The 13,490-nt window shown below is 41.6% G+C and overlaps 2 protein-coding genes across 3 annotated transcripts; one reads left to right on the top strand and one right to left on the bottom strand.

Annotated features, from left to right (window-relative positions):
• Positions 1 to 504: 504 nt before the first annotated feature.
• Positions 505 to 6,569, top strand: LOC109474024 (testis, prostate and placenta-expressed protein-like). 2 transcript variants are annotated; one of them, XM_019774229.1, is made up of 8 exons: positions 505 to 1,291; positions 1,772 to 1,833; positions 4,521 to 4,579; positions 4,739 to 4,809; positions 4,956 to 5,017; positions 5,146 to 5,210; positions 5,364 to 5,396; positions 5,571 to 6,569. In XM_019774229.1, exons 1-8 carry the CDS (start codon positions 1,069 to 1,071, stop codon positions 5,599 to 5,601), a joined length of 606 nt encoding a protein of 201 aa, XP_019629788.1. In that variant the 5' UTR covers positions 505 to 1,068; the 3' UTR covers positions 5,602 to 6,569. The 2 variants fall into 2 exon arrangements, with proteins under 2 accessions (XP_019629788.1, XP_019629789.1); XM_019774230.1 differs by having other exon boundaries at positions 798 to 1,291; positions 4,742 to 4,809.
• A 74-nt stretch (positions 6,570 to 6,643) lies between these two features.
• LOC109474025 (protein disulfide isomerase-like 2-1) lies at positions 6,644 to 10,491 on the bottom strand. Its single transcript, XM_019774231.1, has 12 exons — positions 10,339 to 10,491; positions 10,094 to 10,139; positions 9,628 to 9,811; positions 9,225 to 9,388; positions 8,792 to 8,865; positions 8,569 to 8,618; positions 8,411 to 8,474; positions 8,104 to 8,196; positions 7,689 to 7,742; positions 7,361 to 7,428; positions 7,096 to 7,190; positions 6,644 to 6,921 (listed from the first exon to the last, which is right to left on the bottom strand). The coding sequence occupies exons 1-12, from the start codon at positions 10,435 to 10,437 to the stop codon at positions 6,665 to 6,667; spliced, it is 1,248 nt and encodes a 415-aa protein (XP_019629790.1). The 5' UTR covers positions 10,438 to 10,491; the 3' UTR covers positions 6,644 to 6,664.
• Positions 10,492 to 13,490: the final 2,999 nt, after the last annotated feature.

The following is a 13,490-nucleotide window of genomic DNA, read 5'->3' as shown; positions in this document are numbered from 1 at the left end:
GTGCGTTTGGATGGAAACTTTATTTTGACACTTTTTAGCCTTGTCGGAGCATGCGACAAGGGATCCGGTGGTAAACTACTGAGGATTGCAACCAGGCTAACCAATTCTTCTGAACAATTTGTTCTATTGGGGTCAAATTCTACTTACGAATCAACCGTCCAAGTCTGTCTCTGAGTGAATGAACTGGAGTTATACTTATAGCTGAATGGAAAGACATTTATTTGCCCAATCAGTCTAAAATGAAAAATTGTATCAAAATTCCTCTCGACATGAGATGCTGGAATTAGCTACGGCCGTCAATGGCCTAACGGTTTACGACCTGAACTAAAATCTCCAAGCAGATGTCGGGTGGACAATTGTGGCCTTCTGATTGTCCTCTGAGGGGTCTCCTCTGTATTGGGGTACAGAGGACTGTAAGAAAATCTAGTCCGTCAGAAAATGTTACGTCCATCCCCACATCTGCTTGGAGATTGCGTAAACTATACTTCTTCTTTTGATACTTTTAAATACAAACTTTTGTGTACGTCTACGAACAAATGATGTTTGTTGTGTCAAGGTAATATCCACCACCACTGCGTAACATCATTCAATTTTGGAAAGTTAACCGGACTCATTTCTTCACACATCATGGACTGAGCTCTGTGTTTTTCAATAGTTTACAAGTTCTTTCTCCAAGGGTCGAAAGTCAGACCGCCTGAAGAATAAAGGCAGTGGTCGACTCATTGACGACCTATCAAAGGCCGGGCGATCACATGTCGCTGTTGCCATGGACACGGCGTCTGGGGTCTCAATGGGTGGTGTTGCGCCGGCCGGCATTGTGAGGCGCGATCTAATTTTTCACCGGGCTTTTGTTTGGTTGCAAACATTTATTTGAGGCCCACTTTCAGCGATCAGCGTTCGGGATAAGCCGTGGTTTGCGATTCAGGCAGTCGACAGAGGATACTTTTTTTCGTGAAGGAACTGCCATCGCTTCACGGTAAAGATTCTCGTTCAGTGGTAGGAACAAGTCACACGCCTACTCCAGATATTTTGCCAGCGTAGCGACAGACCTAACTTCCTCGGTATACCATGGCTGCTGTCGCCGATGTTCGCTACCGTTCAGCGCCGCCGGGCCCTCGGCCCCAGGCCGACCAGTTCTTCCGCTACCCTTCCCTGCAGAGGGTGATGTTGTCCTCGGTGAAGGAGGGAATCTACCACCCCAAACTGCCCACCATCCGCCGGATGGACATGGACACAGCCGGGCACAGGCTGCCGGACGAGCACTGCCGAACAACCACAGACATCGGACCAGGTAGGCAAAGGAAACATGGGCTAGAAACGAAGTATAGGCTTTAAAGCAACGAAAAAGTTAAACTTAAAGTACCAACATTATATGCCCATGTTTTAGTGTAGAAGTCAACATGTTATGTCCATGTTCGAAGTTCAGTAATATTGTTTGGAAAGATGTTTTGACGGGATCAAATGGTCATGTATTTACCTACCCACTCGAAATTGCACCACGTACATCCAACTTAACATTTCAGGCCAAGATTTAGTGTGGAAAATTAGTGTAAAAATTATTTTTTCCAGCGCCAAGATAGCGAGTAATGAAGAGATACTAAGATACCTAACAGGAAAAGGTCCCAAAACACTGGCGTTGTGCCATATAGTACTATGGCTGGAGAGAAACCAAACCTTTTGCAAACACTTGCAAATGTGTACTTAGGAATATCATTCTTTTGTCTAAAAAGTACAATCTTCATTAGATACATGTTGTTCTGTTTGTCCGCAGTTGATTTCAGTAACGCCACGACAACACTGCAACACCCGCCCAACAAAACCATGTCTGGTTTGGTAAGTACACAATAATTACAGTGTCTTTCTTAAGTAATTTTGCAATTAACATCTCCAAGAGAATAATCATTCAACCTCAATACTATCTTTCCATAAAATGGAATGCTACCTGCTGATGTGTATATCACCAATCGTGAATTCGTTATTGTAGCATTTATTACATTAATATTAGTAAGTGAAACTTCAAATAACAAATCTTTAAGAACCTTGGTTTCATGCCAAGACCGGGAGTTATATGTTTCGTCAACAAAGCTCTCATAGTACAATCGAAGGATATTTCCTCTTTTCTATATGGATTAACCCCCTTAGTAACATACTCTAGTTTCTAGACGAGACTATTGTATACTTGGTACACTCATGAATAAAGCCCAAGCACTCTTCAGAAACAAAAAGTCTTGTGTGCCTCCCTTAGAGGTACAGATTGTGGTAACCATGGTGTTATCTATGGTAACTGACATGTCGACAGCCATTTATTTTAATTTTGACCCGGGGGCAGGGGCCCGTGTGGGTTACGTCTGTCGTCAGCTTTTTAACGGCAAATGTCGTGGGGAGAGTTTGAGAATTCATAATGGGGTTCGTGAGAGAGATTTCGTTGAACAAGTATGCACGTGAGAAATTACTGACTGAAAAATTTGACTATTTTTTCACCCTTCCACCCAAGACATCATTGTCCCTGACATATTGCTCAGTAGACCTTGTCAAAACTGCTAGTCGAAATGAGCGAAATGCCTTTAGCATTTTTACGTAATATATGTAACTCTTGTCCATTTGTTTCATTCAAAATAGCAACAATTTTATCGACTGAGGAAAGTTCTACACCTAAAACTTTGATAGCATTTGGTATGACGTTCTGTTGTTGTAGGTTCTACCATGGTTATGTACAAGAAACATTAGAACAGTCAAATGCCAAAGGTAGTATTGTGGTTTATGCCGAAAAGTCCTGCTGGATGCAAACAGTAACAGCTAGTGTGGCTGTGAAGACAGGAAAAAAATGACATAATACAACAGGTGCATAAAATAACAGGTTATTCTAGATGGACAAGAGGCGACACTGAGATTTCCTTTGTGATTGTCCCAATTATCACTCCACGCCCCTTTCACAAACAATATCCAGCTCAATTAAACAATCTAGGTCTGGCTATAAGTAAGGGGATTCTTCAGTAATGGGGTCGTGACGCGCGTTTATGGCTTCTTTTATCGATTTCTGACGGCTATTAGGTGATCAGCACACCTATCTCACCTGTTCTGTTTACCTGGGCGATGTAAAATAGCAACACCTGCGTCGGGAAACAATACAGCACCAGTTTGTACGGTTGTTAAGGAAAAATGTCTCTGACGCGATCGGAAAGATAAGAGACACCTAATACAGATCCAGTGCAACGGGTTGGAGATCTTCTGACAAACGATCTTACTGAGGGATTTCTGTTAATTGGGTCATCAGACTTACGTTACTAAGTTTACCCTGGGTAAACGCTATAGGAAACTCTCTGCTTGTATAGGCAATTGCCTGTTGTGAAACCGTAGACTTTAGCCAATAAGGACGCCATGACCAAATAGACCGTCAACGTAGAGTTTTGGGGCTCGGGGAAACGCCTGTTTTGTTCAGGTATGTGACACTGTGTAGTGCACATTTACCCCCAGTTTACATGCTTGAACCGGTCGCAAGCACTGTGAGCTGAAATATTGCGACACGAATCGCACCACAACTTGCTGCAAACTTTCTCCTACAAGAGCCATTGCTTGAAAACCTCAAGTTAGGGCCGTATCAAAATTGTGTAGTACAGGACTTGTATTTGAGCCTAGCCTCTTGTTACAACCACTCTACCACTTGTCATACACAGTCATTGTCGTTCAGGCGTAGATAGCAGGTTTCCTTCGGACAATGGCAGCATTCTACCCTCCCATCACCCAAACAGGTCTCAGTGTTGTAATCGTAGCCACTCTCCATGTAGGATACGGTACACCGTAAAACCGCGCCCATATAGCGTTATTATAAAGAATACTTCTAGCATAAAATCATGCCACCCTCCTATGCACAACCGTTCCGGTCACAAATGTGGGTTTGACGTCTGATATTTTTATAAGACAGGGCGAACTGTCTACTTTTCTGGAGGCTTAGACACATGTGCGTAAAGCGGTCAGTATGTTCTCTCAGTCAAGTGCATCCAAACGGAACGGTGCACAGAAGCAATGGTGCACTTGTTCAGGGGACAACAGGTGGAAATGGCTTATATGGTATAGTGGGAGCAGCACTTAAGACATAGCGTTTGAAAATGATAGGTGTATGTTGGAAAACACATGGCAACAGAGAAACTAAAACCCTGCAAAGACGGCTTGTCTTGCAACCGCCCAACAAGTTTGCTTGCGTTGTGTTGGAACGCTAAGCTTATTCCAAAGTCACAACGTCGTCGGTTTCAGGTGTCCGTAAGAACGCTTTGTTTAAAATTCTGATTACCCCAAACATGCTTTTAGAAACTCTACACTGAGCCTTAAACACCGCTTCGGGCTAAACGGTTCTACAGCGCGCACTGAATACAGATGAACTTTGTAAAGATGTTTGTTTGGCTGCAATAATTTGTTCTTTGCAAGGTGGCGCTTTAGGCTGCTGTATCGATGTACATGTATGAAAGACAACACACAGTTTGTAAATGTCATGAACGTTAACAATTACCTGTTCTATGTTACAGAGAATAACTAACACCGGTAAGAAGACGCAGAGATTCAAGGTGGATCCAAGCATTCTTGAGTAAGTAAACATCCGTGCTTTATTTTCTGCTCTCCAAAACCTTACAATTTTCCTTTGTACATCTGCTTGGAGATGTACAAATAGTACATGTACTATTACATCCTTGTCAAAACACATGATTGTAGTGATTTAATTCTGGGCCTCATCTTGTCCCTCTAGCAGTGAAGTGAAGCGTGATTGGGCTAAATGGCTGGGACGGACAACTGAGATCAGAGGACATGACGCTAAAGGTTAGTATGCATTTCCTTTCGTTCCCATCTACCTCTTAGTGAACCGCCCTGGTCTTTTTATGTTGTATGAAAGTCATAAAGGAAATGCCACCGCTCCTGTTGCGTCACCAAAAGTACTGATTTCCCATTTCCCCCCTCCCGTACAGATTTCCACTTCACAGGGTACGCAGTGAGGCACATACGGCCTAGCATCACCTCCTCTTGGAAGGTCAGTAGCCCACGTCTAACTAAATACACCCTATCGTTATTTTGCGATAAGTGATGCCCTGAATTATCGATGTTGTGTTTTTGTATTCAATTTACCGGTTGTAACCGTTTCACTTGTCCCTCCCACAGTACGCCTTGCGCCAGGAGCCCACACTAGACCAGTACGGACAGAAGCCCATCCCTGCTAACATATAGTAAGTACTTGTCAACATTCCCTCATGATGTTGTCAGCTCCAATACCTTACATTTCTATCCGTTTTAACAGAAAATTGGTGTTTTCTGATATATTTGGTGTGACTATTTTTTTTTCATCAGCTAATTGTCTTTTTTTGTTCTTATCCGAGCAGCAGCCGATACCGAGACACCTACCCTCAGTACAGGTCAGTCAGTCTCATCAAACTTCTGAAAAACTTCTACAGCTTATAAGTTATAAAAGTTATATAAAACTTAAGTCATAAAAGTTATAACTCACGTGCAGGAATGGGATAATCATGTTTCGTGGTAAGTTCGCGGTAGTTAGCTGTAGTACTTACGACTTTCCATCGTTATTTCAGTCGAGACATTTCAAGAGACGCCTGGCGGTAAAGAAAGGAATCACATAGGCTCGTGGAACGGGACACCGGAGTCAAGACAGAATATGGACAAAAAGCAGGAAAGAGAAGAAAACAAGATATCAGTGAGAAGGGGAGAGTATGTCAACTGAAGTATATGACACTTGCTAGCTCATGATTGTTGAACTAGAGAAAATATAGCTGTATGTGGAAATATCCAAAATAAAAGTAAACTTGACTAGATCTTTCATTTATACCTGTGTTGCTGCTATTACATTTTTTTAAATTCTTTGATAATATAGTTATTGTCTACTACTAACAACCACTTTGGAGCCATGAGTATTATCAACAACAAAAAATTCATTGTAAATATCATCATGAACAGGTCATTGTAAGAGTAACTGTATACCTATTGTTGGAGGTAAACTGTGCAGGATTTTCTCACATTTTTCACCAACTTTATATGCATGATCAATTATTACATTGCATTCTGCATCTTTGTCAGTAGTGTAATTACGTTAATAGTAATATGATCACAAACATACACTGAAAGGAACAGATGCACCCTGCATGGTCTGTCTCTAACGTGGCATGTTGCTAGGAGTTTGCCAATTGCTGCTATTTTGTTGCCATTATTTTATACTCTAATTCCACGTTTGTTGCCATTGATAGTTTGTGTTTTCTGTCACTCACTGATAATTCAATTGATAGGTTGATAATGTCGATAAGAATTACTAACAGACAAATACTTCTGAAGAATTGAAGAATTCTGTGCAAAGCTACGTAATGATAACACAGTGTGGCACATTTGACACTAGATCAGGCCCATGCTTATGTATATAACCTACATTTGTCCATACGATAGCACCAATGTCAGAAGAATAAAAACTGATATACATATACTAAAGTCTGATAACGAATGAGTAGTTTAGCATAAATAACTTCGTTCGCAGGTTGCACATATTTAGGAAATGAACAAATAAACCATTTTGTTGTTTTACGGACATTCAGTTTTAGACCATTTTACTTTAACATTGACACATTTGGACAAATTCAGAATGTCTGTTTTGGTTTGCTTGATGATTTTGGCTGATTGACTACAGCTCATGTTTAATACTCCGCATTTTACTGGTGTACTCCTTCTTACCCCTTCCTCGACTCTTCCTCTGAAAGGCATTTGGAGGGTCTTTGGCACGCTTTTTGGCAACCTCGGGTTCACCCATGTTTTCCTCGGAATTGGAGTCTTGCAATTTTGGAAACTGAGTTCTGTATGCCTTTTGGAAAACACGGAGGATGTTGACGCGCTTGACAAGATCCTCCCTTTTTTCCTCCGACAGTGACTTAGGAGATGTTGCTGAAAACAACGAGCGGATTTAAAATAAGTAATTTTCACCAGAAACTACTTAGTATATCAAAATAAACATTATCAATAGAAAAGATGCAAAAAATCTAACATACATACTTAATTTTGGCACATGAACCAAATTCAGTGGTCTAACGTTACATAGCTACCAAACCTTATAATTACCTAGACTGTTTTGAAAGTTGGTTATCTCCATGGTGACCAGTTCGTAACCATGACTACCGATCCTGTCCAATATGTCCATGTAAAAACTGCTATAGCTGCAAAATATAGCAAGTAGACATGAAATCGTCATGAACATCTCCAGACTATCAAAACAATTTGTTACTCTTTCATTCATTGTTGTCAACTCTTTTATTTTTCAAGCGCATTACAGAATGTTTTTAAAACCGGAAATTAACGTATGGTATACGTAGAGGAAAGGGCGTACTTTGAATGCGGATGTTGTCTGCCTGCCATCTTTTCCTTCACCTTTTCTGCTTCTTTCTGTACATCGGCCTATAGTTGGGCAAAACAATACAAACTGACAAATATAATACATTGGCTTAATGTCACACCTTTTTTTCTTTGATAGTTCATGTCACAGAACAGACCAGGGAGCTGTCAACTAGTAACGTTAATGTTAACATCTTTGATACTTGGCTACGGCCATCCTGTCTCTACAATGAGTTTTAGTTTTATACTTATAGAGCATCACTGGTAAGCTTGTAGCATTACGAAAGACAACCATAACTATTGTCTGTGAGCTGTCTACTTACGATACTGGCGATGAAGTTTGAAACTACCGCATCCATTTCCACCATCCTTCCCGCCTGTTGGGGAGAAACAAAACAGAAGGCGAAGAAATTAAGTGATGGCGTTTCAGTACCATGGCTGTATCGCTGTTATTCCGTTTTTGAACTCTTTAATCTATAGTTATTGTATAACCAATAACAAATCATTTGGAGCCATGAGTATTATTTAACAGCACATCAGAAGGCGAAGAAAGTAAGTGATGGCGTTTCAGCACCATGGCTGAGACAATAGGCACGGCAGTCGCCAGTGTCGCTATCGGCCTTCGTACGAGAGTACTAAGGTGTCGCATTGTTTGTTCGGGAAATTCTATTGATAGCTCCGTCCGAGGTCTTCTATAAAAACTGAAAAGTATATCCCTAACTACCCGGTGGTTCATACCTGGCTAGTGAGTCCGCCACCTAACTCCCTAGCCGTGTGACACTGATGGTTGATGAAGTCTACCAGCTGGGCAGGCTTCATGGCCGACTGGTACTGCAGGATAGGGGGAGCTTATCTTTCAATGGGTACGCTTCAGTAAGATTACAGTACAGAAAGGTAAAGCACAGTACACATGGATCTACATTCTACAGTTTAATAGAATCGATCGATGTTATATGTGGCCAAGTCTAACGTTCTTTCTAGAGAGATTTAAAATCTAGCTATCAAACGTCAAATAACTCCAGGAAAATAAAAATAAAAATCTCACCGGGATCCCTCTTTTGTTGTCTCTTGTGAACCACATGATTCTTGGATGCTGCGTTATATCGAACCTACAACACAACAAGCGAATTAAAGATCCTTACACTGTATATCTTAAAAAAAACTATCAGGCAAGATATTTCTACGATATAAAATTGGTCTCACCTTTTCCCTATTTCTGGGTGCATTTCGGTGTCTACTCTGGCCACGACAATCTGTAGAAGGCATAATCCAATCGGGAATTAATGTCAAACTTGAATAAATTTCTCTCTAGCTGGCACTATGCATTACGCCACCTTTTTATTGTACTCTTTTTTTTAAAATCATACATAGATGTGTCTTGTTATATATTGTCAGTATCTAATGACTGTATGACGTAAAGACTCACGGTTCTCTCGTTGTGGAAGGTTTCTGCCACCATCTCGTAGTCAGGCTGCAATTTTTTACATTTGTAACAGTCCGCTAGAGGGCGCAAAAAGATTCATGGCTGGTAAAACAAGTTCCAAGCAAAAGTGTAGTAGGTAAGTATGGTCAAATCTAACTGAAAACAAATCAAAGAAAACTGTAGCCTCTGCCAGGCTTTAGAGGCGGCTGGAAACTATTGAGAGGCAAACGGTACTTAGTTTGTGGACTAACTCCCCTGGACTAATATCTGTCTATTTGGCCAATTTCTACACTTTCCAGACGCCTCTAAAGCGCACTGGAGACTAATGAAACTGGTTCCGTGTGAACTATGTGAATGGTGTCGTAGATGTTTGAGACAATATCAGGAAGATTTCTTGTGTGTACACTTCTTCCTATTTCATCACCGTGCTCCTTACTTGTGTTGTAGAACTGTAGCATGACAAATTTGTCTTTGTCCATGACGGTTTGGTCGAAGTTGGTAGAGTTGAGTTCCTTGGTGAAGATCCTCCGAACCCAGCTGGTCGGCGCGTGCTGTTCTATCAACTCTACAAACGCCGCGATAGTGTGGCGGCCCTCATACCTGCAATAGGAGACTTATCAGGAAAAAGACACAGAATAGGCAAAACGAAGATATGTGCAACAAAAGAAGAGGAATAACATATCATACGTTTCCCCACTGTTACTTTTATAAGCATGTTTCGTTTACGTTACTGATTAAGAGACATATTATAGTTATTGATAAAACACATTGGATATATTTCATTCATAACAAAAAAATGCATGTCAGCAATAGATCTAGAAAAATAAAAACTAACTCACAGTTGGTGCTCGGTAGCTCCTTTTGGATAGTAGAGAATGGTGGGGAACGTGGTGGTGCGGAACCTGGTCACGAGAATCCGGTCCTCTTGGGCGTTCACCTTGCCGATGACGACATCGTCTCGTTCCCGGTACCTCCTCTCCACGTCCTCCCATTTTGGCTCCAGTTTCTGACAGGCAGAGCTCCCTGGTGTGAGGCAGGTGAAGTGTTCCGTCAAGTGGTTGAATTCACGTGAGTTCAAAAGCACCCTCTCCCTTCAGCACAACTTGCCGTTATTGGTAATACTGAGGGACTTTGCAACAGGTACAATGTATGGGAGATAATAAGATTATTAGCTGATGTGGGTCAAAATTCTACATATAGGTTCAACGTGTATGTTATTGTGCTATGCTGTGCTATGACACGACATGATATGACATGAAAAGATATGATATTATATAATATGATATGATATACATCTCAACTTACATTTCACATAAAACTGCACCAGCACGAACTTATCTCCTCGTGTGACCTGCCCATGGAAAAATAACAACAACGCCATGACACTCGTGGTGTCCACAATCCATTGATATTTATGATCCCTTGATAAACTGAATAAGAATCAGTCTTTCATGTATTCTAGATACCCCTAGCACTAACAAAATGCAGAGTCCACAGTGCCACAAAATGTAAAAGTTGTTGAAACGTTGCTCTAAGGTTAATATTAATACCTGGCCATACGTGGTGTTGTCTAGTCTCATCACAACAGCCCCTGACTCGGGAAAGGCCAGCCAACAGATAAAAACTATCACAGACCCCGCGATCCACATGGTAGCTGTATGTAGGGAACCTGTTTCTTTGTTTCTATCTTTCGTCTTATATGTGGTTTTCCATCAGGGCTGTTCCCATTGAAACGGTAGGTAGATGGAACGTTGTGGGAAACATGGAGCATTTCCAAATGCTGAATCTATCAAACAAACATTTTGGAGACGTCATTATTTCAATACATGAGATACATGATATGCTTTTCCTGTACATTCAGAGAAACCTGTATATTGATAATACAGAAATAATAACTAAAACCACCCCTTTGGTGTGATATTCTGTTCCACGGCTTAACGTGGCAAAGCAGTAAATGACGTGGGCCATGGACGAGGCTTACAGCTGTTACCTGTAGGTGGAAACCGTTGCTAGGCAACGTGGGAAGCCACGAAGTCTGGCCCATGAACTGACAGAATGTATCACAGTTACGTTTATAATTCTTACATGTATGATATGTATTAGTGTATCAAAGGATGAGAGAAGTTGATAGATGCCAATTCTAAATCGCACGGAGAAGTTGAAAATCTGAGAAAACATTTTTAAGACACAAACAGCTGTCGCTATCTTGTTAAGCCTTTGTCATCCGGATTAACTGTTTGTACACGTATGTCATTGATATTGAAATGTGTGCTTTTATTTTCATCCCTACAGCCTGAAAGATTCAAATTACGGTTAAACTGAAATACGGGATGGGGGAAAGTTGGGTTTATCCTTAGACCTCACGTGATCGCCCAGGAAGGCACGTGAAGTAACTTACCTGCTTACTGCAGTATCCATTAAGAACGCAAGAGGCGCCATGCGTCCGCATAGCTGCATGGCTAGATTGTTGAAGACATGATTTTGACTACTAGTACCGTAACCAGTTCCCCAAGTTCCCTGTTTAACACCAAATATTTGCCCACCATCCAAGTCAATACTAAGTTTCTCCAGTCACTGATGTCTTACTGAATGAATACAAGGCTGTCCATTGTAATTCCAAAGAGTCCAATAAGCACAGATACATTTATCATGCTCTGTTAAATTACATTTCTTCATCTTGAAAAATACCGACAGAACCAATCATAAAAGGCTTTAATCAAATGCCCGGTTATCGCATAGAAATATTGGCTAGTTTCTGAACTCCTTCGCAAGCAAAGATGTGTTGTGTGTGGCGACTTGATAAACTAACATTAGCATTTGTAGAAACATGCTAGCGCCTTGATATATAGACACTACGCGTAAGGACAATGTTTTGATTTCACCCTTTTGCTTAGAAAGTACACATTGGTCTGATTTTATGTGTTAATAGTTAGTGCCTGTCACTAACAGACTGTTGACTCAAGTTGTATGGGATGACAATTTGTGTCAACTGTGGTCAGGGCCCGTGAAGTGGTCTGATGAAGTCCACCCATTGTGCGGAGAGAGTTGGGTACAAGTTGGGAAAACACCGTCAGGGCGCCCCGGTGGTAATTGTTGCTTCTCTAAGCATGACCGTGTGTTTGGGTGGGAAAAGTCAGCCGTTAACACGGTAAACTTCTCACATGCGCGTCTGGCAAACAAAGATGGGAGTGTTGAGACAAGATGGAGTCGTAGACATGATGCTACTCAAGAAGAATCCAAACAAACGCTTCTTTCTCCTGAGACTGTTTTTCTTGTTTCTTCCGTTTCACGATGTCCAAAGTCAACAGGTAGCCATAGGTTTGTAGCACACTTACATTTAACTGAACCGAGAAGTTGTCATATGCATATCATATGTACGCATTTTACAAGGCACATCTGAATGAAAGTGGGGCTTAAAAGTAATACAGTATCTTGGTAGTCCAATTTTATCCGACAAAAAATTGATGCCTTGGTCCACATAATACAGTATTGTTGGAAACTTTCGCATGTCTATAGACTCTATAAATCGGAGACTCTGTGCAGCGTTTGGTAGACGTTTCAGAGGTCTAAATCACGTCTGTTCGCTCCATTTCCCCACGATACAGTCTCCATGCTAAACTTGAGTCAAAGTGCAGACAACAGGTCAGTGCACCATCTGCGAGAATTCGGCCTTGCCCTTCAAATCTACTCGAGACGAAAGTACATGTATAACAGGGTGTACATCTGGCGTTGATTTTAAGGCTTCTCTTGATTAAACAGCACTGGTCACGGACTTGTCGGTGTAGATTGGTTACGATTTTATGAACGATGTCGGAATTGACCTTGAGCAACCTTCATGACGTTCTTGGCAAATTGTCTTGCCCTAGTCCCTGCTGGTTCCTAAACAAAGAACCCGCTGTCTTCCCTAAGGTCGTCTCACACCGATACCATTACACTAGTGACACATCTACAGTTTTTCTGTTTTCGGAAACTGCCCCGTATATCTGTAGGATCCTTCTCCCTATTGTCTGAGACTGGTGACGCGCACCGCTCGCTCTTTCCCCGACTCTCTGGCGTTACAACATCAACAGGTGTTCGTTGTGCCTCGGCCTTGGTGTTGTGAGTGTTTACTCCGGCACTCTCGCAGTCCACACACGCACGCTGACAACAGCGTTTTGATCTTTCTCTCAATGAGTTCAAGATGGTGCAGTGCTACTGTGCTAGTGTTCCTGACTGTTTAACGAGTTGTCGACACCGCTTTATGTGTTCTGTACACCGCACAAGTTCTGTCAGTCACATCCGTGGCACGATAGAGTTACGACACTTTCTTGGGACAGTCGTTGAAGCGTCGTAAAAACGTCGTAATGGCGTCGTAACAGGTGGGCTTGGGTGTCTGGTGGGTTTATTGGTGTGTGACCTTCGTCACAAATGCCAACAACAAACCTTGGCCATCAGATGTGCGGAACACAAACAAACATCGGTCCGACCCAGCCGACCACCTGGGACACACCTGCACCATGGCGATTTGTTCCTTCTCTTCATAGTTTATATCATACATCCATATCTTCGTAGTTAATATCTTACCATCCTCCTGGATGCTAACATTTTGTTATACGCATGTATTTGTACTCTTACTATCTTTTGTCGGCTAAAAGAGTAATACTTTTTTGTGATTTGAAGTAGGAATTAGCTTAGGAAATAAGACCTCCAGGTAAATTCCATT

This window comes from Branchiostoma belcheri, unplaced genomic scaffold (assembly GCF_001625305.1).
Source record: "Branchiostoma belcheri isolate BF01 breed outbred unplaced genomic scaffold, Haploidv18h27 scaffold3, whole genome shotgun sequence".
Classification (NCBI taxonomy): Eukaryota; Metazoa; Chordata; class Leptocardii; order Amphioxiformes; family Branchiostomatidae; genus Branchiostoma; species Branchiostoma belcheri.
The sequence above is the reverse complement of the archived record's forward strand: the minus strand, read 5'-3'. Positions and strand labels throughout refer to the sequence as shown.

Coding starts and splice junctions, on each gene's coding strand:
- LOC109474024 (XM_019774229.1), top strand. CDS start 1,069: ATGGCTGCTGTCGCCGATGTTCGCTACCGTTCAGCGCCGCCGGGCCCT. Junction 1,292..1,771: donor AACCACAGACATCGGACCAG/GTAGGCAAAGGA, acceptor GTTTGTCCGCAG/TTGATTTCAGTAACGCCACG. Junction 4,810..4,955: donor CAGAGGACATGACGCTAAAG/GTTAGTATGCAT, acceptor CCTCCCGTACAG/ATTTCCACTTCACAGGGTAC.
- LOC109474025 (XM_019774231.1), bottom strand. CDS start 10,437: ATGTGGATCGCGGGGTCTGTGATAGTTTTTATCTGTTGGCTGGCCTTT. Junction 10,140..10,338: donor ACAACACCACGTATGGCCAG/GTATTAATATTA, acceptor TTCCATGGGCAG/GTCACACGAGGAGATAAGTT. Junction 6,922..7,095: donor CAACTTTCAAAACAGTCTAG/GTAATTATAAGG, acceptor CGTTGTTTTCAG/CAACATCTCCTAAGTCACTG.